The sequence below is a fragment of the Labeo rohita genome, chromosome 14 (assembly GCF_022985175.1).
Source record: "Labeo rohita strain BAU-BD-2019 chromosome 14, IGBB_LRoh.1.0, whole genome shotgun sequence".
Classification (NCBI taxonomy): Eukaryota; Metazoa; Chordata; class Actinopteri; order Cypriniformes; family Cyprinidae; genus Labeo; species Labeo rohita.
In genome coordinates, this window is record NC_066882.1 from 32,751,173 (window position 1) to 32,775,988 (window position 24,816).

At 38.1% G+C, this 24,816-nt stretch overlaps 1 protein-coding gene across 9 annotated transcripts in view; it reads right to left on the minus strand.

Moving 5' to 3' along the window:
• The window catches only part of arhgef9b (Cdc42 guanine nucleotide exchange factor (GEF) 9b), a 35,887-nt gene continuing 11,071 nt past the window's right edge, over nucleotides 1-24,816 (minus strand). The window contains exons 1-12 of one of the 9 annotated variants that reach the window (XM_051128050.1): nucleotides 18,300-18,455; nucleotides 17,798-18,069; nucleotides 13,256-13,435; nucleotides 12,902-12,991; nucleotides 11,368-11,568; nucleotides 10,595-10,774; nucleotides 10,148-10,380; nucleotides 9,751-9,880; nucleotides 8,878-9,009; nucleotides 6,534-6,777; nucleotides 6,322-6,390; nucleotides 1-1,910 (exon numbers count right to left, since the gene is read on the minus strand). In XM_051128050.1, the coding sequence (XP_050984007.1) occupies nucleotides 1,735-1,910; nucleotides 6,322-6,390; nucleotides 6,534-6,777; nucleotides 8,878-9,009; nucleotides 9,751-9,880; nucleotides 10,148-10,380; nucleotides 10,595-10,774; nucleotides 11,368-11,568; nucleotides 12,902-12,991; nucleotides 13,256-13,435; nucleotides 17,798-17,800 (1,638 nt within the window). In that variant the 5' untranslated portion in view covers nucleotides 17,801-18,069; nucleotides 18,300-18,455 and the 3' untranslated portion in view covers nucleotides 1-1,734. Of the gene's footprint in view, nucleotides 1,911-3,435; nucleotides 3,523-6,298; nucleotides 6,391-6,533; nucleotides 6,778-8,877; nucleotides 9,010-9,750; nucleotides 9,881-10,147; nucleotides 10,381-10,594; nucleotides 10,775-11,367; nucleotides 11,569-12,901; nucleotides 12,992-13,255; nucleotides 13,436-17,797; nucleotides 18,269-18,299; nucleotides 18,456-24,816 lie in introns of those variants that run through there. The other 8 variants (XM_051128051.1, XM_051128047.1, XM_051128045.1 and 5 more) reach the window with 8 other exon arrangements.

Genomic DNA, 24,816 nt, shown 5'->3' on the forward strand with positions numbered 1-24,816 from the left:
TTCATTTTCACTCTTTACTTTAAAACACAGCACATCGTTACAGCCGACAAAATGTAAATTCATACTAAACATTCATAAGAAAGTAAATAAGGAAGTGCATTATTACTGAACACCAATAGATTATATAGTTATGAGTTAATCACATAACTGCTTAGGTGTGTCTATAGACATGAGCTCATATCATACAAACCCATTTTCACATCCCAAGTTTTCTTACATTGTCTATTTTGCACTGTTCCAAACGTAACCGGCTCATTCATCAATCATCAATAAATGAATGTAGGTGTAGGCTAGTTTAAAACATCAGCAGGATTTTCTTTTAGAACGCAAAAGATGCTGAACAAATATGATCATTCATTTCAGGATGTCAGTTGTCTCACTTACAGTAATAGAAATGCAATGAAATTTTCAACAAACCACATGGGGCCACTGCCTGATCAGATCACTTTTGAAAAGCACTTTTAATTCAAAGCAGGAAAATGTTGTGGATTCTATTGCGCGGAATGCCACCAGAAATAAAGGAGAAGACCATACTGGTATTCTGCTATCTACTGGTTATCCACAAGAGAGCAGGATAGAGCACCTCTCTTGTGGACAACCAAACCTCCCCATAGTACTAGCCCAGTGTACTCACTCCCACCTTTCCCACTACAACACTACAAAGACAACTATTAGCTGAATTTTGCTGTCCCATTTTTCACATTCATTTACAGTAAATTTAGCAGAAGTTTCTGTTCATGAGCATACATGAATACATGTGTAGTGCACTCTCTATGCACAGCATTGTACACAAGTCCTAGACCAACTGGCAATGCTTCAGTCCACGTCGATCCACTTCAAATGTTGACTACTCTTTCTTTTCGTGGCCCACGACTTCTGCACATTGCTGTATGTATTAAAAAATCTTGCTCATTATTTGCCATTACCTACAGTAATAAATAGTATTCCGAGTAGCTATTACAAATGAACAACATCAACAACAAAAAAACTCAAATACAAAGCATATGAATGGTTTCAGTGTGCTTACTACAGAGTAATTATATAATACAATCAAAAATAACCCCCTTTGGAGGCAAATTCAAAAATCTACTTTACCCTTTATAGACATACAAAAACATATATATATATATATATATTTATCATATGAAATGAGTTCAGTCAATATGCAACGTTTGTGATTGATTGAGGACAGCATGACACGAGATTGTGACACTATCACAAATCTGCTTAACTAATACTAGGAATAATCATGTTGTCAAACTCCATGTTCCTCAGATTGATAAAATCACCTCTGTGAATTAGAAAGCAATACCCTGTTTAGACGATTTGATTGCCCTGTTTCATCCCGCTTCTTTATTGTAGTGTATGGTACACACCAGATTCCTCACGTCAGCGATCTTGATCGTTAACCTGCAGACAGAGGGACCGTCGAGCAAATGTCTTTGATCAACAAAACCTTCGAAACGTGTACAATTTGATGACCGTCATTGTCTCAGCAGGCCAAAGAGCACCATATGCCGGTCAGTTCTACTGAGTTTGGCCTTCAAAGTGGAGATACAATAATAGTGAACAACACGTGTCTCTGTAGTGTGTTTGGCCTCTTGACAGGTACGATCACATCAGCCTTATGATTGTCAGTGATATCCAGACAGAGGTTCATGGTGTTTTTAAGGTCAATAATAAATACGCTTGAGCTTGAACTTCATTGTCGGGAGCATTCAGACAAAGAGTGAACTATTTTTTCCCATTTTTTAACGATGCCAACCTATTAAAGTTTTGCCAGAATGGAGACTGTCCTGATTTGGAAACATGGAATTCGACTACGTCTGACTGTAGAGCGTCATCAGAGAGCATGAAGGGTCCGGGAGACGAGGGGTCCGACGGGGAGACGCACCTGCTCTGGCTCACACCTGCTCCGATCGGGTCAGAAGACAGAGACACGTTTGAGACAGGACGAAAACGCAGCCGACGGCAGAGACTGTCAATGCTCAAAGCAACATAATCAGTGCACAGCTGTGATGAATCATGCTTCACGCCATACAGTACATCCCTTAAAACCAACCATGGTAACAAGCCACAGTTTCCACATAAATGCCATAGTTAATACAGTCACTGCTTTAAAATCTGGAACGTCTGCTTTCACGCCAAATTGGATAATACAAAGTTATCTTTTTTTTTTTTTTATTACAGACATACACACACATGTATATACTGTATATACAGTGGCCTCTAAAAGTCTGAATGGCTTTAGATACAAAATATCAAACCTACAAAGATAACATTTTCTCAGAACTAACGTCACTTTTCTGGGCCACTTTCTGTAACCAACTGGTCTCCAGGTCATCAAGTGTCCAAAAACTTTTTCGGGGCCACTATATATAATACACAACTGTATGGAACTGTAGTAACTATGATATTTTGGCAGAATTTACCATAGTCATGACAAAATTAAGTATAAACTACAGTCATACCATGATTCTAAGCAATACAAACTATATTAAGTTGTTCCAACTACATGATGTAAGCGAACCAATATAAATATAGATATATATAAAGATATAATTAGGCAGTTGGTTTTCTAGCGCAAAAGAAAAGAAAAAGTTTCCATGGCATTTTGAAACACAATCTTTCTTTTTTCCTTCAGTTTATTTGTGTTGAGTATTCTGAGCATTTTAAAGACACAGTTCACCCCAAAATAGCAATTCAGTCATAATTCACTCACACTCTTCTACAGCAGAATGGCCTTTCTTTTCTGCAACATAAATGTCCCAGGCTTATTATAAACTAAACATAGAATTGGCATCATTCTCTGATCGTGTCTTATAGTTTGTCAGTGGCATGTTTCATGTTGTGATACCATTAAAACAAGATATATTACAAATAAAAAAAATGAACAAAAAAATAAAATAAATAATAATGCACACAAATACTGTCATCAGACACTGCAAATCTATTTACATGTGCCTGTGAGCTTAACACGTCAGATCATTATTTGACACGCTTTGTGAATGTGCAATTCATTATTCTCTCATGTATTCACACATTTACTGTCAGTCATTCTTGAAACTGTGATAGTTAGCTGTTGTCTTAAATATTATTACCAGACACAATTACGAGAAATGTGACAATTCAAGAGTTGCTCACTTGTTTCTACAGCACAAATATATGGACAACCATGAGCAGAACATTTTCTCATTTTATCTTCTGAAAAAGATTGATATGGCTGTAGCAGTGTGAGTAAATAATGAACTAATTTTCAGATTAGCCTAATCTCATTAAATAATAGAGTCCTATTTTACTGATTTTAACAATATTTGTATTTTTTATTTTTTTCATATAGTGGAATAATTGCTTTATTAACGTTGCATTTCAAATTGACTGCCATGGCATTTTGTAGAAAAACACTAATTCTACTTTATGCGCTCATGGGAATACCTTTATCATTTTCATACCATGTCCATATAAAATGGCCCTCTTTCTCAAGATGATATCTATCAATGAATCTGCAAATTCAAGAACATACTTCACCGTTTGTCAGTGAAGCATTGAGGATTCACAACAGAGTGTAAATATGACACGAAAATATTAACCAATAAATTAATCACTATAAATCAAATGTACAATCACTAAATTTTCACACACACACACAAAAGCTAAAAGCAGATATTATGGGGCCAAGCACAAACACAGGTTTAACAGAAAAGACTTATAACTTATATGAGTAACTTATAACTTTTGAGCAATAGGTGGCACTGTTACAGCATGTCAGTGTGCTCAAAAAGGTGTACAGACAGTAGCGAATATGTGCACAAAAAACAAAAAGCAAAAAAAAAAAAGCTCAAATGATTCAGTTACTCATCCAGTTTTTTGCGACTGGCTACTAATGTTTTACCAATGTATCCTCTATATACAATCAGCTATTAAAATTAGTCAATAATAAGTTTCCTATTCAGCCCTGAATGGTTTTGCCTGTATACTGTGAACAATTTTCAGTTCATTCAATTCAGTTTACAATGGCAGAGTAGTACAGCACAGTGCAACCATGAACCACTTATGACTTGCCATTAGCAAAGCAATAACATCATGTTACTAGTCCACATGGGTCAGAAGTTATAAGCCAATTGATTGTGCTGGTGTATGGAGTTTGAGCAACAAACCTCAAAACTGGTCTAGGGACCTTTCAGACCAGGCAAATATCACAGCGTTTAACACTAGACACTATACAGTAAGAGTCTATACACCTTCAGTGCTTGGCCCCTCAAAATATACCGCAGTCATTTAAACAGAAAATCTGTACACTGTTTACATAGTTTTACAAATCATACATTAGACATCAATATTAATCAGCATGTGAGTTTTATGTCTTTTCATTGTTGCTTAAATGTATTTTTAGATAATTTGCTTTAATGGCAGAAATATTCTCCCACTGAAGAAGAATCCAGATTCGTAAAGATCAAGCACCTTTCTAAATATATAACCAGCATATAACCCTGATCTACACAACTGAATTCTGCATGACGAACAGCAGTACTTAAAGGAGTCATGAAGTGTGGAAACAACTTTTGATATTTTGAGATATAAGAGGTCATTGTATAGTATTATAAAAATTTAAACTGTAATTTTCAGAACAAAACGTCCAAATCACACAGAAGGAGCATTTGTTTCTTTAAGCATCATGAAAAACAACTGTTATTGGAATTGTGATGAAATTCAGCAGTTAAAGAAATATAGACAAATATTCAACTGTTGTGATTAAGACAAAGAATATTCAATGAAATTCTGATTAAGACAAACAACACTCCGTTTATAATCACCAGAGCTGTTAATCACTTCAGTTCAGCGTGAGTGTATCAGCGAGTGAGTTCTGCACTGTCACCAAACACCCGCTATAATCGATGAGGCTGTCAACACCACTCCATCAGTCTGTCACTTACACTCCGTCTGCGCTTTACTGGTTAAGATGAGAGCGTTCACAGGAGTGCAGAACGAAAGACAGCACTGAGCAAAACTCATCGCACTGATGCGCTCACATGAACACAAGGACAAAAGACACTTACAGGATAAGCAAACCATACAAAAACATAATAAAAACAACATTTCATGACCCCTTTAAATATTTAAAGGAGAAGTCCACTTCCAAAACAAAGATTCACATATAATGTACTCACCCCCTTGTCATCCAAGATGTTCATGTCTTTCTTTCTTCAGTCGTAAAGAAATTATGATTTTTGAGGAAAACATTTCAGGATTTTTCTCCATATAATGGACTGATATGGTGCCCCGACTTTGAACTTCCAAAATACAGTTTAAATGCGGCTTCAAACGATCACAAATGTGGTTGTAAACGATCCCAGCTGAGGGAGAAGGGTCTTATCTAACGAAAAGATTGGTTATTTTAATAAAAATAATACAATTTATATACTTTTTAATCTCAAATACTCGTCTTGTCTTGCTCTGCCTGAACTCTGTTTTTGTTCTGGTTCATGTCAGTTAGTGTATGTCGAAAAACTCCCATCTCATGTTCCCCCTCAACATCAAAATCGCCCTCTATCACTGTTTTACCTTCAACTGTTCGGGGTGTTTGATCTTCTTTGCATGTTCACTTTGTAAACACTGTGTCGGTGCTTCTGCAGCGATGTAGGATGATTTTGAAATGATTTTTGAAGTTGAGGGAGAAAATATGACATACACTAACTGTCTTGAGTCAGAATACACAGAGTTTAAGACAAGACGAGCATTTGAGATTAAAAAGTATATAAATTGTATTATTTTTATGAAAATAACCAACCGTTTCACTAGGTAAGACCCTTCTTCCTTGGCTGGGATCATTTACAATTGCATTTGTGATCGTTTGAAGCTGCATTTAAACTGTATTTTAAAAAAGTTCAAACTCAGGGCACCATATCAGTCCATTATATGGAGAAAAATTCTGAAATGTTTTCCTCAAAAAACATAATTTCTTTACAACTGAAGAAAGAAAGACATGAACATCTTGGATATCTGTAAATCTTTATTTTGGAAGTGGACTTTTCTTTTAAGTACATTTTGTGTATTTTCACCTTCATTTGAAAGGTAAACAGGATTGAGGACTGAGAGATATTTAAAAAAGTAGTTCACTATTATTACCGAAAGTGTTGAGTCGACTTATTATCACAACGCTGAATACTGTCGTTCAGTTAATAAATACTGGCCAAACAATGAGCCCATAGAGAATACGTTTACACTGTCTACACCGGCTTACTAGAGTAAAGCAACAATGAGGAGACAGGTGTTAAAAATAGAAAAATGTTGAAATCACCTGGTATCGCTTTGTTGCCTCACCTTTCTGTTTGGTCACTTTACGCACGGTCATGGCAGCCTGTCGTTTCTGATATTCAGAAATTTCAAAACCTGAACAAAATCAACAACAGAAGCATAAGATATGAAGGATGGTCATGGAAACCGCACTCTATTTGGTTGCCATTTAGAACATACGGAAACCATTTTAAAGCAGCATGGATAAAATGAACACATGAGAATTAATGGCAGTTTACCAATTTTTTCATCCTCCTGGACCATCTTGCGCTCCTCGTGAAAAGCCCTCAGCCAGCGAATCTTCTCCTCCGGCTTCTTGGCCAGGAAGATGTGGATCTCGTCGCTGTCTCTGTTGTGCAGCTTGAACGCATTTTTCACGCTGACGTTAAAGTCGTCGTCCCGTCCATCGACGGCATCTCTCACCGTATAGCGATCCATGTCAATGCGCCCTTTGTAGTAAAGAATGTCCCGGCGAATCAGGTCCTGAGAAGAGATGCAGTGCTCACTGAAGGAGGCTTATTAATGACCACGGCACAATCACACTCATCTTCGCTCGTGACACGACTGTGTGTAAATGGAATAAACAGAGACTAACGATGCGTGTCCACTGGTGCGAGCGGAGCGCTTTCAGTTCACACCTATTGGAGCCGATCTACACATTAAAGCTAGTAAGATTGTCAGAGTGACAGTGGATAAAAGCTGTCAAGAGAGTCCAAAATTGAGAAATGGTTTAAGAATCTGGATTTAGAAAATCATTTGATTTACATATTATTACTACAATATTTGGACACTTCATTGTCACTAATGCTGGGTTAATGAAAATGTATCAAACTGACACTGCATCTTTTCTTTGGGTATTCACAGATAAAACTTGCATCTCTCCAACAGTAATTGTGTATGATTATATTGTCAGTGTAATGAAAACAACCATAGATTATTCACACTTGCTACTAATTCGCTAACTCAGCCAGACTTGTCACAATGAAAGCGTCCAAACTGCATTAGTAATCTGAATGAAATATAGTAATATGTAAACAATATGATCTGTGCCAGCAGAAACTCCAGGATAATTGGCAGATTTTGAAACAGACGACACTTTCTGTGCCTCACAGCGATTGGCTGCCACCCACACAACATTTTAGTGAAATAAAACTGAGCATTTCTCAACTTTTGGACGCTCTCGACTGCTTTCAGCTCATTTCTCTGATTCCACGTGTGAGTGCATAGCTCCGCTCCCATACGGAGTCACACCTCTCCTGCAATTATGTGTCTTTAAGTCCCACATTTTGACATGAAGTGATCTTCTCTTTAAGTTGCCTGCTGGTCTGACCACACTGATACAAGCGCAACACCATAACTTCTATGTTACCTGAGCTTCACAATGCACAAACTCTTGTGAATGAGCTTATGACAGGTGAGTGGAATAAAGTAATGCTTTATAGTTAAATATTAGTACTTTTCTTACACTTACTGTCCTACTGTTTTTGTCAAAACAATGAAAGTTTGTAAAGTCCATTGCTGTTGTAGACCCCAATGTCTTTCATTGCGTGGACAAAAACAGCTGGCACATTTTTCAAAATACATTTCTTTGCAGTTTTACAGAAAAACAAATGTCATATGGTTCTGAGCAAGAAGATTATGAATAAATGACAGAATTTTCAATGTAATAGTGTAATTGCATTTTGATGGTCTGCAAAATGCAAAAGGAAAAAGATGCAAATTTAAGGACGTGGTGAAAGAATGCTGATGCAGCAAATCTATATGGGAAAGTATAAACACGGAAAAACAAGGACAAAAGAATATAGATGGTGATGAATAATATATATCTCTCTCATGGAAAAAATGTGAAAGATTGCTAAATATGTTATCTGTTGTAGACAGAAAAAGGAAAGAAAAGCATCCTCTGAGCAGATTTGTAGTGACATATTTTATGTTGTCTTGTTATTTGGGAGATTTAATAGAGCGTGAGAGAGAAAAGTGTGTGTCTCCAACGTGTGAGAGTTGCCAACTCTAAGTCTGTCCAACTGAATTTACTTGAACAAGATCTACAGCTGTTTGTTTTGGCCTCGGCCATGCAGCAGCTACATTCACTATTTATTTCCAAATGTCTATTTTGTGCTATTTCATAGTTATTTTAATGAAGATACATTCTGTACCCAAAAATACAACTCTGCATACTCCTGACATTCTGAAAACTCAATTCATGAGTTGTTTTGGCGGGGAAAGGTCTTAGACACTTAACTATCTGGTCCAACTTAAGCATTTAAAAAGTTGTTTAAGAAGTTAAATACATCAACCCAGTTAACTCACCAAAACTTTCTGTTAGAACAACTTTCCATACATTACAGCCTTGCATCTTGTGAGATGGTGCTAACTTTAGGACACATTTATAATTTATTGTCAGATTTTGAGATCCAAATCTGGCAATGTAAAAAAAAGTAACACTTATGAATTTATTATGGTCTGGGTGCATTTTTATGATCAGTGTTCACACTTTTATTTCTTACATCTTCAGCTGACCATCTCGACCCCCTTTTTTCTTTTTTTGAAGGAACACAATATGTTTTTGTAAATATCTCATACCTTCTTGCACAGGACCAGTTGATGATCAAACAGGAAGAAGACTCTCTGCTGACTCCTGCCATAAGGCTGATAGATCCACGACATCTCACCCGTGTAGATCAGCTCTGAACTCCTGTCCAGAATATCATCACCCTAATGAGAATAAAAACAGTCAGGAGTCAAAGTGGACAAACTAGGATTGGCAGTGGCAGTTTGAAAGCCTAATTATTAAACAAACAAAATGTTATATATACGACACTAACAAATACAAGGCATGATGTAGTGGTACACAGAGAAATCACTAAATTAAATATAAATTAATGTTAAAACACAATACATTTTAATTTAATCTTATTTGCGTAAAATGTATTTATTATTATTATCATTTTTTTTACATTTAAGTACAGTATAGTTTTTATTAAACTTTTGGGTTTCATTTAATCATTAAGTTTTTTATTTACCTGTTTGTAAGCACTGTGCAGTGTTAATGTTCAAACTGTGTATTTACAGTGTTAACGTGGCTGACAACAATATTATGTATTATTGAAAATATTAAATATTCTTATTAGGAATAAAACGGCCTCGTTTTTGAACTGTGCAGAGCTGTAGCTGAATAGTTCGGCCTACTACTCTATTGTATTTTAATGATGGTCATTATGGTGGTACTTGGACAGCCAAATATTTTCTGAGGTGGTACTTGGTTTAAAAAGTTTGAGAACCACTGATGTAGAGGACTCAGGAATCAACATCTCTCTTGCACTTTGCTTATGTCCAGGTGTACAATGACATCAGAGTTCAATGTAATTAAGTGGGTCTGACTGAATGTGGGCCGATAACTGTAACCTCAATGACATACTATTGAGCGTTGCCTTCACAGACACTCTTCAAACACACCTCCCAATCCAGCACTGAGGCCTGCCATTGAGCGATCTTGTCAATGTTCTCCAGTCTTCTTTTGCGCTCATTGATTTGTTGGGTGACGTTCCTCATGACAGCGAGCGCTGCTGCCACATAGCGATAATCGCTGTGTGAGAAAAAAACACCAAAACATCCACAGACTATAAATAAATATATAAAATGTGGTCACAATTCTAGACAAACACAATATGATTCAACTAATATGAAACTGGGTGATCACTGATAAGAGAGGCTTGAAAAAATCAGTTAACATCTGTGTGGAATATATCTCTTTCTGGCTACATCAATTAAACGATTCTGTAACGTTCTGCTTTGGCCTGTACATTAGCTTCAGATCTCTGTACAGTGTTTTGTTTGCACACGTGTGTGTTACCTGTGTTCCTGTGCTGTGTACTTGAGTAACTCGGCCAGCTGTAGCGGATACTTGCAGATCTTCTGCACAGGGGTGAGGAGGAAGCCGTCAATGGCGATGTCGATCATCTGCTGGAGGAGGCGACAGGCTTCAAAAAAGTGCTGGTAGCGGCCGTCCTTCATCAGCTTGGAGAGCTCCATGCAGGCGTCCAGGTGGTTGTTGCAGTACTCTGAATAGATCCAGAAACCGTCTTGCTGTATGGCAGACGGTCAGTAAGGTTAGAACTCAATCAAACGAATGTGTTAGAACATTTTCAAGAATCAGTTGAAATAGCTGGTACACGCCAACCATTATACAGCAGATCGTCTTGAAATCTTTTAGATTAGATTCTTAGTTTGTAGGTGCACCTAAAATTAGCGATAATTTGAAACAATAGGTTAATACGGAGCCATAAGGTCATGCACTCACATGTTCCAGAAAACATGGACCAATTTCACTAAGATGGGGTTCCTCAATGTTGTACTGCTTTTCCAAGTCCCGCACAAATCCCATTTGAAATCTGTAGATATCCTCGATGTTGCCAAAAATCACTTTTAGCTGGTCATCGTTGAACATGTCAATCCTCTTTCGACACTGCCTCAAGTAGCCCTACAGACAGAAACAGCTCCAGTTCAGTCATGTAAGAAATCTGCATGAATAATTTGGATTCTAGCCTTCTCTTTTTCTATTCTTCCATTGAAAGTCCTCTCTATTAAACATTCAACCTTCAAAACGTTCATGAAGAAAATCCTTGAGCAGTTTAATCTAAGCCTTCTGAAGAGACACACACACACATTTTATATGATGCAATTTAGGCTTTTCACATAAACATTGATCAACACACATACATAGAGCTCATCAAATACGGTAAACGGAAGCTCAGCTTGCAAGGTTTATTCTGCATGTCAATCAGTTTGTGTACCATATTTGAAGTATGTATGCACACTGGTCAATGTTTATAAGTTAAATAAAAGCCTTAATTAAATTTGTTCGTCGTATAAAGTGATCATGTCTCTTAAGAACACAAGGATTCAACCGCTCCATTTATATGTATTTCTTTTATCATGTCTTTATGAAGTTTTTGAAGCGTTAATGATTTGCGTGGAAGGACAGAAATGACGCTCTCTGGCTGAACTATCTCTTTAATCTCTTCATGGTACAAAGAGGCAGCAATCAGAGTCATCGGATACTGTCAGCAGTACCTCACATATGTCCTTCAGGTGTTTGATGTAGTGGCGTTCAGTGCTCATGATCTCGTTGATGACGTTGGCCCTCATCTGGTCTCGGTTCTGCAGTGGTTGGCCGATGCACAGGCAGCCGTTGCTGGGGTCGGTGTGTCCGTTCTGCACCTCGCTGACACCCTCAGCTGATTCTGTGGCTGCATTTTCCTGGTTAACCCACAACTAACAGCAAAAAAAACACAAAAAGCAAAGAAAGGCAGAGAGACACATTATCTCTCCAAGCTGTGAGATTTGCAAAGGGGAATAGTTTTGAGCCCTAATTCTCACTGGGATAAAGACTGACAAACAGTTGTTTGACTGAGTAGTCCATGCAATTAAAGATTCAGTCGTTACAAAAATACTAATTTAGCTGTCTACAGACTTCCACCATTAGTTGTTATTTAACCTTTTTTTTTTTTTGACTGCACACTTCTTATTCCAAACGTACGATGAGTCTTGCTCTCGTGGTCTTGATAATACAAAAAAACCTGCGTTTGGGTTGAGACAGAATTGTGCTGCAAGATGACACAGAAGATGCTTCTGATATGGCATATATGCAGACTTTTCATGTTTAAATGGGGAACAGAAATCTAATGGTGGCACAAATGTAATTACGCAGTAATTGCAGTCTTAGGAAACAATGAATCACAATCTTGAATGTTACATTCACTGTGTAGGCCTACGTTACAGAAAAAACATAGGGTTTTTTTTCAATTTTGTTTCTAAATGCACTTTAAAGTAGTGTGGTACTTTATTTGTTAGTTCAAAGAAGTAAAGGAACAAAAACTGTAAAGGGGTGGAAAACATGTATGAAACTTATGTGATAGTCCAATTTCAAGTAATGACAGTAAAAAGATTTCTGTTTTTGGGAAACAATTGGAAACACTGAAAACAGAACAACAACTTTACTGTTTTAAATGTATGGTGGAGAAAATAAAATAATTCTATTGGTGTGTTTGGGTCTTGAGGGTCTAGTCTTGGCCTGTGTTTTGGAGGGATTTGATTTAACTCATGGGACATAAAAGTTCACTTTCAGTAGTTCTCCATCCATAAGTCACCGTTACATGGCCTACCAAAACTCTTTCCCGTCAGGAACGTTTGCTTGAGCGTCTAAAACCATGTTCCCTGATCAAAAGACTACTGAATACAGACCAACAGCTTTGAAATTCCATCTAGAATTATTATACTCACTCATTGTGAAGGTAAATCTAGGCATCTACAGAGATGCAAACATAAAATGGGATGCTGCCTGGCGAAAACGAGAAAGATGGTTCTGAATGCAAAGCAGATACTACTACTAACATCTATTTCGATGTTTGGAGGCTATTACAAAAGGCATCCAAAGCAGCGCATGTAATGAAGAAACATATTGGATGCTCATGTTCTACATCTACTTGAAAAGCTATGAAGCACACTAGGAGCGTGATTTCGGTTGGATGCTTTAAAATGCTTTGTGAGACGGCTGTGTTGACAAAATCAGCAGCACTGGATGAGATTTGAGGAGCTGGGAACGCACCTTTGCTGTTGTGTTATGGAACCTTGGAGTTGCTATAGGGTTGATATAGAAAACTGGTTTTGTGTAAGGTTGAGGAGGGTGGGGATCAACCTTTGGAAAGAATGACAGAAATACACTTGGTTTTAATTTACTCTTGCTGTGGAAGAATAGAAATGGAACAGTGAGATGGAAGTGGCTTGGCAACACTGATTGAACACCGACTGCGCTCGTTTCCAAGTCCGTATCTAATCACGATCGGTGTCCAAGACTTCAGTTCTTCACTTCAGACCTTGAACCGCATCTTAATTCAATAATAAGATCTAGGAGCTTGTTCGATGAGATGACTGAGTTCATCAAAGATGTGGCAGAACGTACCCTCACAAAGCTGGCGGGGAACCAGCCCTCCTCGTCGTCGATCTGACCCCACCACCAGTCTTTATTGGAGGCGTCCAGGACCTTGATGACGTCTCCCGCCTTGAACGCCAGCTCCCTCTCGGCCATCGTCACGTGATCCCATACTGCCTCTGCGCTGACCACCGAACCGCCGCTGATCAACTGTAGGAAAATACAATGCTGGTCATTCTTTCATACACTTTCCCATCTGCTTTTGGTCATAAAACATATGGCATACTGTATATTGGCTCAGCACGGGCACAGTATGTTGGGCCGTTCAACATGCTCGGACAAACATCGGTCTCAATCTTTTAGGTTCATCTTTAAATGCGTCTGCTCATCACGCTGTAATAAGAGAAAGAATTTCCAATAAGAGTGATCACCTTTAATCAGCCATTTAATCTCAATTCTAGTCTCGCACTGTAAGAACAGAATGAGCAAAAATATTACCTGCTGTAGGGCTACAACACTTTTTGACCCTTTTTGACCTCTGTGCCTTATCAACCCACATTACCTTATGCAGGAAATTCAGTTATTGGGCCCTATCGTACACCCAATGTGATGCCAGGTGCGATGCAAGCATTTTTTTGCTAGTTTCAAATTAACGCAAATATCATTTTCACATCCAGCACCACGTTGATTGCACAACTGAAATGACTGATTGACTAAAACCTGGTCTAAAGTCAATGACATAGTATTTTTTACAAATGTATTTATTTATTTAAAGTATGTGTTATAGGCAGGTGTACGACGCACTTATTGCAAACACAGGAACATGCAGCAGCACACAAACATGCTAAATTTTAAAAATGAAAAGATTGCAGTGTAAAAGATTATTATTGTGTACATAGAGAGGCATTCAGACTTTGCTCTTGCAAATTCCATCGTGTAAATAGCGAATTCGCCAACTGGCCTTTAAAGGGAATGGCAGATGAGACTCTGATTGGTTTATGGTTTATTGGCCCAAAACACACCTCATTAAGACTCATTAAGAGAATAGGTACAACCCCTTTGGACCATGCGCCTGACAGTTTTTTTCCGTAGTTAAACTAAGCAAAAGTGAATTCGGACATGCCCTGTGTCATGCACTTCAGACCACGCACTTGGATCGTTAAAACAGAGATCATTGTTTGTAACACAATGTTCAAACTTAGCTCCTCCTCAAGGGCGGGTTCAACGCTGCCAGAAGCCACACCCCCTTCAATTGACATGATATGAGTTGCCAGGAGACAAACAGCAAATCATCTCATGAGACAGAGCGGACTAGCTGCTGGAAGATGAGTGATGAGGTGTTTTACAAGCTTATTTTCAAATACTGTGTTTATCATAGTCCATAAACGTTTTGTTTATATGAATAAACAGCAGCAACATTAGCAAACTGCTTTTGTGTTGAGACACAAAAACTTAGCGGAGCTTTCTGAGCTTCAGACACAGATGACACACCTACTGGCCAAAGGTTGCAGCACAGAAATGCAATTGAAGATTAAAATAAGAAAGCACCGGCAGAGGACAATGTCTCTGTAGGCACAAACACTACCACACACGTATGCTGGATCATAAGTAATGATTGAGAGGGACTGTATTTGCATAATTCCATGCTTTATTTTTGGGGAAATCCCACACCTTTAAGGTAAATAGTATGCACTCTTCAGGAGTACATAAAAGCACAATGGTGTTATTTGGTGTAGCAAAGATGAGGCATGCACTGAAAAGCTAAAGATACACTTTGTGTCCCTTGTTTAAAACACCTGATTCAACACAACAGCTAATCCTGAAAGGTGTTGATTCCACTGCATCAGCTCCCGCTGCATCAGAGGTTTTTATTTACAACGTGTTTTTTAGCTTTGAGTACAAGTCAGATGTTAATGGCAAACGTAAAAGATAAGGACTAAGATAAGAGCTGGCAATATTGCTGCAATATATAGCTATATGCAAATAAAAGAAGAAAAGAAAGAGACAGCTAAAATCATAGTGTTTATACCCAATGTGCTGTGGGACCCAGAATGTGAACTGAGAACTGCTGCCTTTGATCATCTTCACAGGGATTAGAGAAACAGGAACTGGAATACGGATGGAGGAGGAGGAGGAGGAGGAGGAGGAGGGACGCTGGAGGAGTTTGTCACAGAATAGAGTATGTGCATGCTTATAAACTCTTATTAAATGACTGACAGGACTGGATGAACAGGCTCCTCCTGAAAATACATTTATTTCAATATACTTTATTTCTCACAGGCGCTGTGACTATAAATATCATATAATCAAACAAATGAATCATAGAACCAACGAAAGAACCATAAGATCAAAACGAGCCTCAACCACGTGTTCTGTAGTGACTCACAGGCTTATTTATAATCATGCAATTCAACAGTTTCTAGTCCTCTGTGGCATCTGCTGGAGCAGGTCGCTCTCATTATAAACCATGTTCACACTTTGAGCACAAGAAATTAATACTGACAAAGCAATAATAATAATAATTCTACATATGATACATCCATAATGTACAGGTGTAATCTACCTCACTCACTTTACTGCAACGCCGCAATCCTGCAGTTTAATGTTCGCGTTCCTTTAATTCAGCTAAGAGGCCATGCCAGTTTTCTATTGGTTACAAGTCCTCACATGACATGAATCTGCAGGTCCGAGTTGACCAAGCTGTGTGTGTGTGACTGGAAGTCAATTGGAAGGAAAAGTGTAGTGTGACCAGCCCTCAAGACTCACTTATTATTCTCACCACCTCATCAAACCATTTCCAAATCTTGTTTAACTTGTACAGTGTAGTGCTTCTGTCTTACAGAAAATGAAAGCCAAATGTGGCCGTTGCTTTGGAAAAAACTGACATGGGAACTAGGCCTCCATCTTGAGATCTCTTTAACACAGACTGCCCAGATTTCTTTCCCAAAACGAGCCACTTATGCGATGCAAACAGCGAAACACTGAGCAAGTGCCTTCCTGATTGGCTGTGTGTGCAGTATATGCTCCTCTGGGAGTGTTGCCTTCAGCATGAGCACTGTCAGTGCATTTGTCGACGGCTGCCTCTGAACTCCTGCAGCGTTCAGCAGCCACAGGTTCAGCACTCAGACTCCAGCCGCAAACACCACAGGCTTTCTCTGGGCTTCACATGCTGAAGACCTGATGGAAATACCGCAGGTACTTAACTACAAGAAGATCAGAAACACACACTCCATTTCCACGATCCGTTTGCTTTATATTTGGACAAGACTACATATCACCATAATTCTCTGAATGATTAGTGTCAATAAATATCTTTCAAGCACGTTCAGATAAAAAATACAGAACAACGCTGAGCAGAGATCATAATAATAAGACACCTTGGAAGTCGTCTCTCATTACGGAGTCCCAGGGTTCGGTGAATGTAATGAAATTATTGTTACATAATCGACCGCTGTTCCCCTCATGTTTCTGCATACAGTATGTCTTGAGATGGATGTATTCGACTTGGCACCAAGTGCGTATGAAAACACAAAGATGTCAAAACTCAGAAGAAGAACGAGAAACACATGTCCTCTATTTGTCATTTCACATCAATCTGCTCTTCTCACTGTCAGATTCATTCACTTTCTTGTCTTTTAAGAAGCGATACGTTTTGTCAATAATACTAAAGCACACTGAGCTGAACTTCTACAAAGATGTTGCATTAACATCAAATTAGAATAAAGACAAGGGATTTAAGATATACACAGGATCAACACGAAAGGCAGGGGATGGAAATTTGCTGTGAGTATTTCATTAGCCCAAATACCAGCATCCTCACTGAAGAGCCAGCAGAAAAATATTACATAACGGACTCGAGTCCTGAGAGTGAGGGCCAATCAAAGACACACGAGATTGCCAAAGACAGGTTTACACACACAAACACATGAACACCAAGCATCCTGCTCAACATCTGAAACATACGATGTGCCTTTTGAAGACTGAGAATCATCCATCCAGAAGCACAGTTTGTCAACCAGTTCCTCTGGTGTCAAGCTTGTCACAGTAATGATGTGGAAATTGACAATTCTCAACTTGCCACGCCACGTGTGCCGGCATGTGATCGCAGCTCTGATCAAACATATGACATTAACAGACGCTCTGAATTAATTGTTTCTCTAAATACAGAATGACGTCCTACTGTAGATTCATAACCCTCTGATTCTAATGTTGCCTTACATTTTGAAAGCACTCAGATCTAAATAAGCTTTGCATATTGTATGCAGGGTTTTGCACCATTTTACATTCATGAACTTTTCATAAATATCTTAACAGACTGTTTTGACTGCAATTATTGCGAGTCTTACTGCATGACATTTGGTATTTTCTGTATTCAGAGCATTGGCCATGAATATTAATTCACCAGCATTTTAAATGGACGTTCATAAATCATTCACACAAACGCTCCATCCGTAGAACACAGAACAGAATACAGTTCCACACATCAGCTTATATAATGCAATAGGACTGAAAGATGACGGTGGAGAACAAACACGCACACACTTCACAATGTAAGTGCAGAATATCTTTTACCATATCCACCGCGGTAAAGAGCAGAATCACAGATACGAGCAGCCGCCAAACAGCCTGAGATGTTTCCAGCTCGAGCAGCGATCACAGATCTTTGCGCCCGTTCGACTGTGTGTCAGTCATGCTGAAGATCCTTTAGCTGGAGCCCATGAAGAAGATCAGAATCACGTTGACCAGCAGCAGAATGGCGATAACAGTGAACACCGCCACCGTTTGCACGTCCAAGGTCATGCTGCAGCGCTGCGAGATTCGCGAGGATGCTGTCGCTGTCAAACCTGCGATCAGTACAGTTAGCAATGCATCCAGCTGCACAGATGTGTATGCAAGAGGTTAAAAACACGACACTCCGGCCACGTCTCAAAGCCTAGCGAGCTGCCTACCTAGACGGCACACCTGTGATGTCCGGTAATGCTGTTGCTAGGCAGCTCGCTGGGGTTTGAGAGACAGCTCTGGTTAGCTCTGTGGCTTGTAAGACAAGACACGCATGAATATGCCTCATCCTCACCATCATCTTCATCGGCTTCTTCCGTCGTCAGAACAGCAGCCGATTTCGCTATTCACAGCGCTTATTCTACAGCACAGATGACGCGCGACCAACCCGAGCCGGCGCGCGTGATGTTGAACCCTCACCATGGAAACACGGTCATTAACATTAACAAGCGTCCCGACTCTGTTATATAAGACCGAACGACACGCGAACGTGCATACAGTTAACTGTGCCATCTTCAATGCACTGTCCTTCATATCTGAATCATCTCTGACTGTGCCGATCTTATTAGTGAAGAAGAATGAAGTATAAAGCCAAGCCGTTCAAAACCATCCACGTGCAACACAAAACAATTTCAAGAAGAAATTAAACATATGAACAACATCTAGACCCGAAAATCTTTTTTTTCCGCTTCAGATAGTGTCTCATAACCAATAGAATTTCCTAACTCTCATAAAAGTGAGAATCTTTATTTTTTTGATTTATCTTATGCATGACCACCAGAAATGAAGGTTTGGTCACATTTACCCTGCATTTAAAAAAACAACAGAACCATCACAGAAAATTCTATTGGTTTCCACTACAAATACCATTACAAACATTACAAACCAAATCATGTTTAATGTCCCGAAAGTCTCTGCAGTCACATTTAAACACTTGTCAGCAACAAGAAAAAAAGGGAGTGTGGATTCAAAGCACATGGGGGGTATTTGTGTATTTTTTATGTTTTTAATAGGGCTGTCAAGCTTTTTTTAAGCTAACTGAGTACATAATGCGCCGATTAATTAATCACTGAATAACACCACTGTGTATTGATCAGAAATGCTCAACAGTTCTCCTAGGCTTGTATTTTCATTGCCAAAATTACTGACAATGTGTCTAAAATGTAATTACGCATAGCTTAACTTTATCTTCATTTACAAGTAAAAACTTTTTTGTAATCTACATTTTTTCTTTCTACCAGCCAATGATGATCCTGAAAAAGAAAACACGCAGCGTTTGTTACAGTGTAACATGCAACGCACATTTGACTGACATGTATTTCAGCATTGCTGTTGATGTTAAGGTTATTTTAGCAAATAGTTATCTCTGTAAATTCAGTTCAACAGCAATAAGTTGAAGAGGGTAAACTCTATCACCTGACTGAATCTCCACATGCATTTTAAAAGTAGTTCTTGCTCCATCCAAGCTAATGCAGGTGTTTGAATAAATGCTGTAGTGTATTTACATCAACCGCTCATGAAATGTCAGCATGACCCCCTTCAGGGCCGTAAAATTACAATCAGAGCAGTCAGAGCTATAGAAATGCATCTTAATGTTTCCAAGTAACTTTCCATATTATGCGTATAGGCTACTTTCTGTCTGACCCCCCCGGCAGAACTGGAAGCGCTAAAGTGCAAACTCATTTCTGGGTTTGGCATAAAAGGATCCATCCTCCCTGTTGTACTCTATTAGTACATTCAGTGCTTGATGTGATCATGCTGATGAATTTAAATCTGATTTCACTCGCTGCGGAAACATTAATGTTTGACATTTATACACAATAAGCTCTGCACAGATCATGTTTGGAGTCCAAACCAATATTGGTTATTGTACCAATTATATATATTGTACCAATACATATACCAATTATTGCAGAAAATTGTGACCAACAAAGTTTATGATTCTTACACTTTTGGTTGATCACACTAACCTTTACATGTGAACATAACTTTTATGCATTTTGAAGCCTAAATACAGTAAACATAGGCTATAAGCTAACTACACCACGGTCACATGACTTCAACGTCACCACCATTAAGCTTGAACAGCACTTTCAGTCTTTATTTAAACACATTTTCCCTGAAAGTTTGCACAAGTGAGATTATAAACTGTGAAAGCATCAAGTGAATTGGTGAGTTTCCCTGTTCACTGTGAAGTTTAATGTCCTGAAAGTCTCTGCAGTCACATTTAAACACTTGTCCAAATGTAAACCAACTCTTAAACAAATGTTCTGTCCATAGTACAAGACTCATCTTAGAAAAATAATATTAATTTGCCATCAATTAAATAATCTTACACTTTGACACGATGCTAATACTGAAATGCTTAGAAAAAAAATTCTTCAGTGACTCAGTTTGAGTAATATATGTTTTGTTTAGAACTTTAAATGTATGTAATTCTTTATATCCAAGTAACAGTCCCACAATTGATTTACAACAGATTTCAAACCCTTCCACTTGAATACTGAGGGTTTTATAAACTGATGTTCAAATAATACTTTCTAAAAAACAAAAAAACAAAACAAAACAAAACTGTATCAGTTACTGTTGAAACCGATTCATATTCAACATCTTACTTTTTACGGATAATTGTAAATGTCGTTTTCACACAGTATAGCAGAAGACAAATTGATTATTTGTGTCTTGAGATTATTCTTATGAAATATCTGAAGTATAATGTATTGAAAGTGCTCTTCTCTTGCGATGCGGAACAGACAGTTACATAACGCTGACACTGAGATTCCCATACGGCTCGATTCCACCCATCCTGACATTTACACAACAAAGGTCACATCTGAAATTCAAACAGACACAAATAGTTTCATGAATACAAAGCCATGCTTTGTCAGAATTCTGTGTGATTTAAGAGCTACACACATTATTCTACACGGACACGTGAAACAGTGTCTGAAACGGACATAGATTAAACTTTAAACCAATGATCAACCTGAAAATCTCAGCATTAATTGTTTTATTTTAGGAGGGAAATAATGTGTTTCTCCTGCTTTACCATTTACATATGTCTGTTTTGCATGGGAAGCTTGGGAAGTGTGTGATTACCATTGGTATGAATATGTAGTACTGTACAATATTTTTAATGAAATTAATTTTTAAGAAGAAATTCATTTAAGACTGCATCATAGAGTATTTATTATGATGCAGCAGGTTCTTTGCTCTGTTGTTTTGCTCTGACTCTGAAAAAATATAAATGAAGCACATAAGCACAGTATTCAGCGCATAGTTCACTTACATCACAGCAAAGAATCTTCTTCTTCCTCTAGAGATTTTATGGTGGTTGGCATACAGCAAAAGGTGCCTTAATGGGGTCATGAACTGCATTTTTGTATTATTTTATAATGTTCCTTGAGCTCCACATACAATGTTGGTGTTACATGTTCCTCTTGTCCTGTTGGGACTTTTATATTACTTCCTGTCCTTGTGCTATTTTGTAGTCAGTTTGTAGTCTTTCTTGTTGATTCATCTTCATTGTCTCATGTTGTGTCTCATATCCTGTTAAGCTGATTAGCTGATAGCCGTGTCTGTGTTTATGTAGTCCTGTCAAGATTTGGTTTCTTTTATTTTGTAGTTTTGTACCTGATTTTGTCATGTGGTTCCCTTTTCCCTCATGTGAGCATGTCATGTGCTTCTCCTGCTTTATGTGTCTTGTTTTCATTGGTTTCATGAATCACGTTCTGGGGTGTGGTTCCCGTACAACGACTGTACAATCTCGCTGATTAACCTCCATAGTATGATGCATTGTTGTGGAAACAAACTAGCTAGTCACGACTGTTTCCTGAACATGGTCACATCTCCGTTGTTTGAACCACTTTAGTTCAACAATGTAGGCCCTTTGTTAATGAGGTCAGAGAGTAATAACTTATATTATTTAATTAATTAATGATCTCTAAAATGCAGCTATATTGAATATGGCACCTGATGACTAATTTACTATTTTTTTGTTCCCTGTCATTTCACTTTATTTGATGTTTGATTCATCGCGGGTTCCCTCTTACGTCATACTCCGGGGCTCCCGTTGGCATTTATGCCCATGCGCACTATTCAAAAACGTTGCTTGCAGAGGAAGCTTAAAAATACATAGATTAAAATGCATTTATATTTAGATCAAGTGAAAGATATAGATTGTACTGCATGTTAGCTTGCTTTCTGTGCCCAAGAGCATAATTTATTGAGCCCACGCATCTTTCTAACAAGGAGCTATGCTTCTAACCACAGGTTGATAGCTGTGGTTCCAACCACGTAAGTTTGTGACACTGTTTGCGAACGTTCGTTTGAACAATGGTTTTGGGAAACACCGATTCGTTGAACTATGTTGGTAATGACGGAACGTACAACCATAGTTGGCTAACGATGATTTTGGGAACCTCTGATCGGTTTATTGATTCATTGCTTTCAGATGTTTCTTGTTAGTCATTAGTCCATGTGTATATATAGGCCTCATGTTCCTATTGTCTTGTATCTGGCCTTGTTAAATGTAGCCTGCTGTTGGTGAGTCTTTGTTTCACTTATTTGTGTTTGTTTATGTTTGGATTAATGAAACTGTGCATTGGTCCAGACTGCTTGCCCTCAGTGGACTCATTTGTTATAAGCCCTTGTGTTTTCCTTGTTTGTCAGTTGTTGTATGTAACCGTTGCTTGTTTGCTTGTGTTTCTGTTCCCTCGCTGCCGTGTTCCTGGATATTTGTTTATATTGTAACTTCCATTAAAACTCCAGCAGTTAGGTCCTTGCCTCTGTCTATGTTTTCTTGCTCCAGCATGTTACAGTTGATCATTTTGCATAAAAAGGAGTCATAATTTGGGCATAAATGGCCATTTTCTACCTTGTTTTTGACCCTCTGATTTGAATACTCATTTGAAAGTGGCATATAGGATTTCAGTGTAAATGCCCACTGCTAGAACTGGGAATTATCTTTGCATGTGAAATAAGTATTATAAAGGAGCAACCACTGGAACACAATTATGATTACAGCTGTTATGATTAAAGGAGAAGTCCACTTCCAGAACAAAAAATTACAGATAATTTACTCACCCCCTTGTCATCCAAGATGTTCATGTCTTTCTTTCTTCATAAAAATAATACAATTTAAAAACTTTTTTAATCTCAAACGCTCGTCTTGTCTTTCTCTCCCTGAACTCTGTGTATTCTGGCTCAAGACAGTTAGGGTATGTCGAAAAACTCCAATCGTATTTTCTCCCTCAAGTGAATTTCAAAAATCATTTCAAAATCATCCTACATCGCTGCAGAAGCACCGACACAGTGTTTGCAAAGTGAACATGCAAAGAAGATCAAACACCCTTAACAAAAAAGGTAAAACAGTGATACAGGACGATTCTGAAGTTGAGGGGGAACATGAGATGGGAGTTTTTCCACATACACTAACTGTCATGAACCGGAACAAAAACAGAGTTCAGGCAGAGTAAGACAAGACGAGCGTTTGACATTAAAAAGTATATAAATTGTATTATTTTTATGAAAATAACCGATGGTTTTGCTAGATAAGACTCTTCTTCCTCGGCTGGGACTGTTTAGAGCCTTTGAAGCCACATTTTAAACTGCATTTTGGAAGTTCAAACTCGGGGCACCATATCAGTCCATTATATGGAGAAAAATCCTGAAATGTTTTTCTCAAACAACATAATTTCTTTACGACTGAAGAAAGAAAGACATGAACATTTTGGATGACAAGGGGGTGAGTACATTATCTGTAAAGCTTTGTTCTAGACGTGGACTTCTCCTTTAACTAGTTGTGGAAAGTGTGGATTACAGTATTATGCTTGCAGTACTCCATCATAGGTTTCTTTTAACAGCATGTGTGTAGACCCAATGTAAGTTTGAGATTCATTTTTCAGCGTAGACGGTTTTGGCGAGATGGCAGAACTACAGTGATTGACAGCTCCACAGATTATAAAGGGAATGAATATTCACTGAATATTCTGTAAATTTTTCAATAATAAGGTCCAGTTATGACATAATTATGCTCTACGGACACGATCAGGCACTTAGCTGAAGTTTAAATGTTAGGATCCTTCTGAAGATATGCAGAGATGATGTTCTTCCACAATTAAGAACTGCACAAAGATTGGAAATCTCCAAGACATCTCAATCAAGTGCTCATGCTGTAGTATGTCTTCTAGCGTCACTGAAGGGTCAGAGAGACGAAGAGCTGTTGGTCTGTGTCTGCAGACACTCTCGTGCTGTTGGATTCATCTCTGTTATGTAATAAAAACCCTGTTAATGAGTCATTTTGCCATCTTGGTTTCAAGTCCAAGTTTTAAGTTCTGAAACTTACACTATATTTTTATAACACAAAGATCTCTCAGTTTATTTGGCCAGACATTTATGGTGAGATGCCAAACTCTGCAGCTGTCAGCAAAAAAAGAGTCATTTGGATCATGTATGCCTTGATAATTAGTTTAGTTTCCTTTGTTTTCCTAGTTCCCTTGTTTCTGTTACTCTTGTAATTATATAGTTTAATGAACACTACAATTAAATCTTTTTCACTTTGCTGCTGAGTTCATAGCTTCTACAGACACATTTAATTTCATGTGGAACACAGAATAATTCTGTTTTGAATGGTTTAAATGTTACTGCTAACAATATATTTATTCTGTTTGCACGAAGTTTTATTAAAGTGCTCATGTAGTTTTGATTGATGATTGATATTTTGATGAAGGTGTTACAATTCTTATGTCATGCTAATAAACATTATGCACATTTTGCTTTAAAATAACAAAAACAGTTAGACAAATATTGAC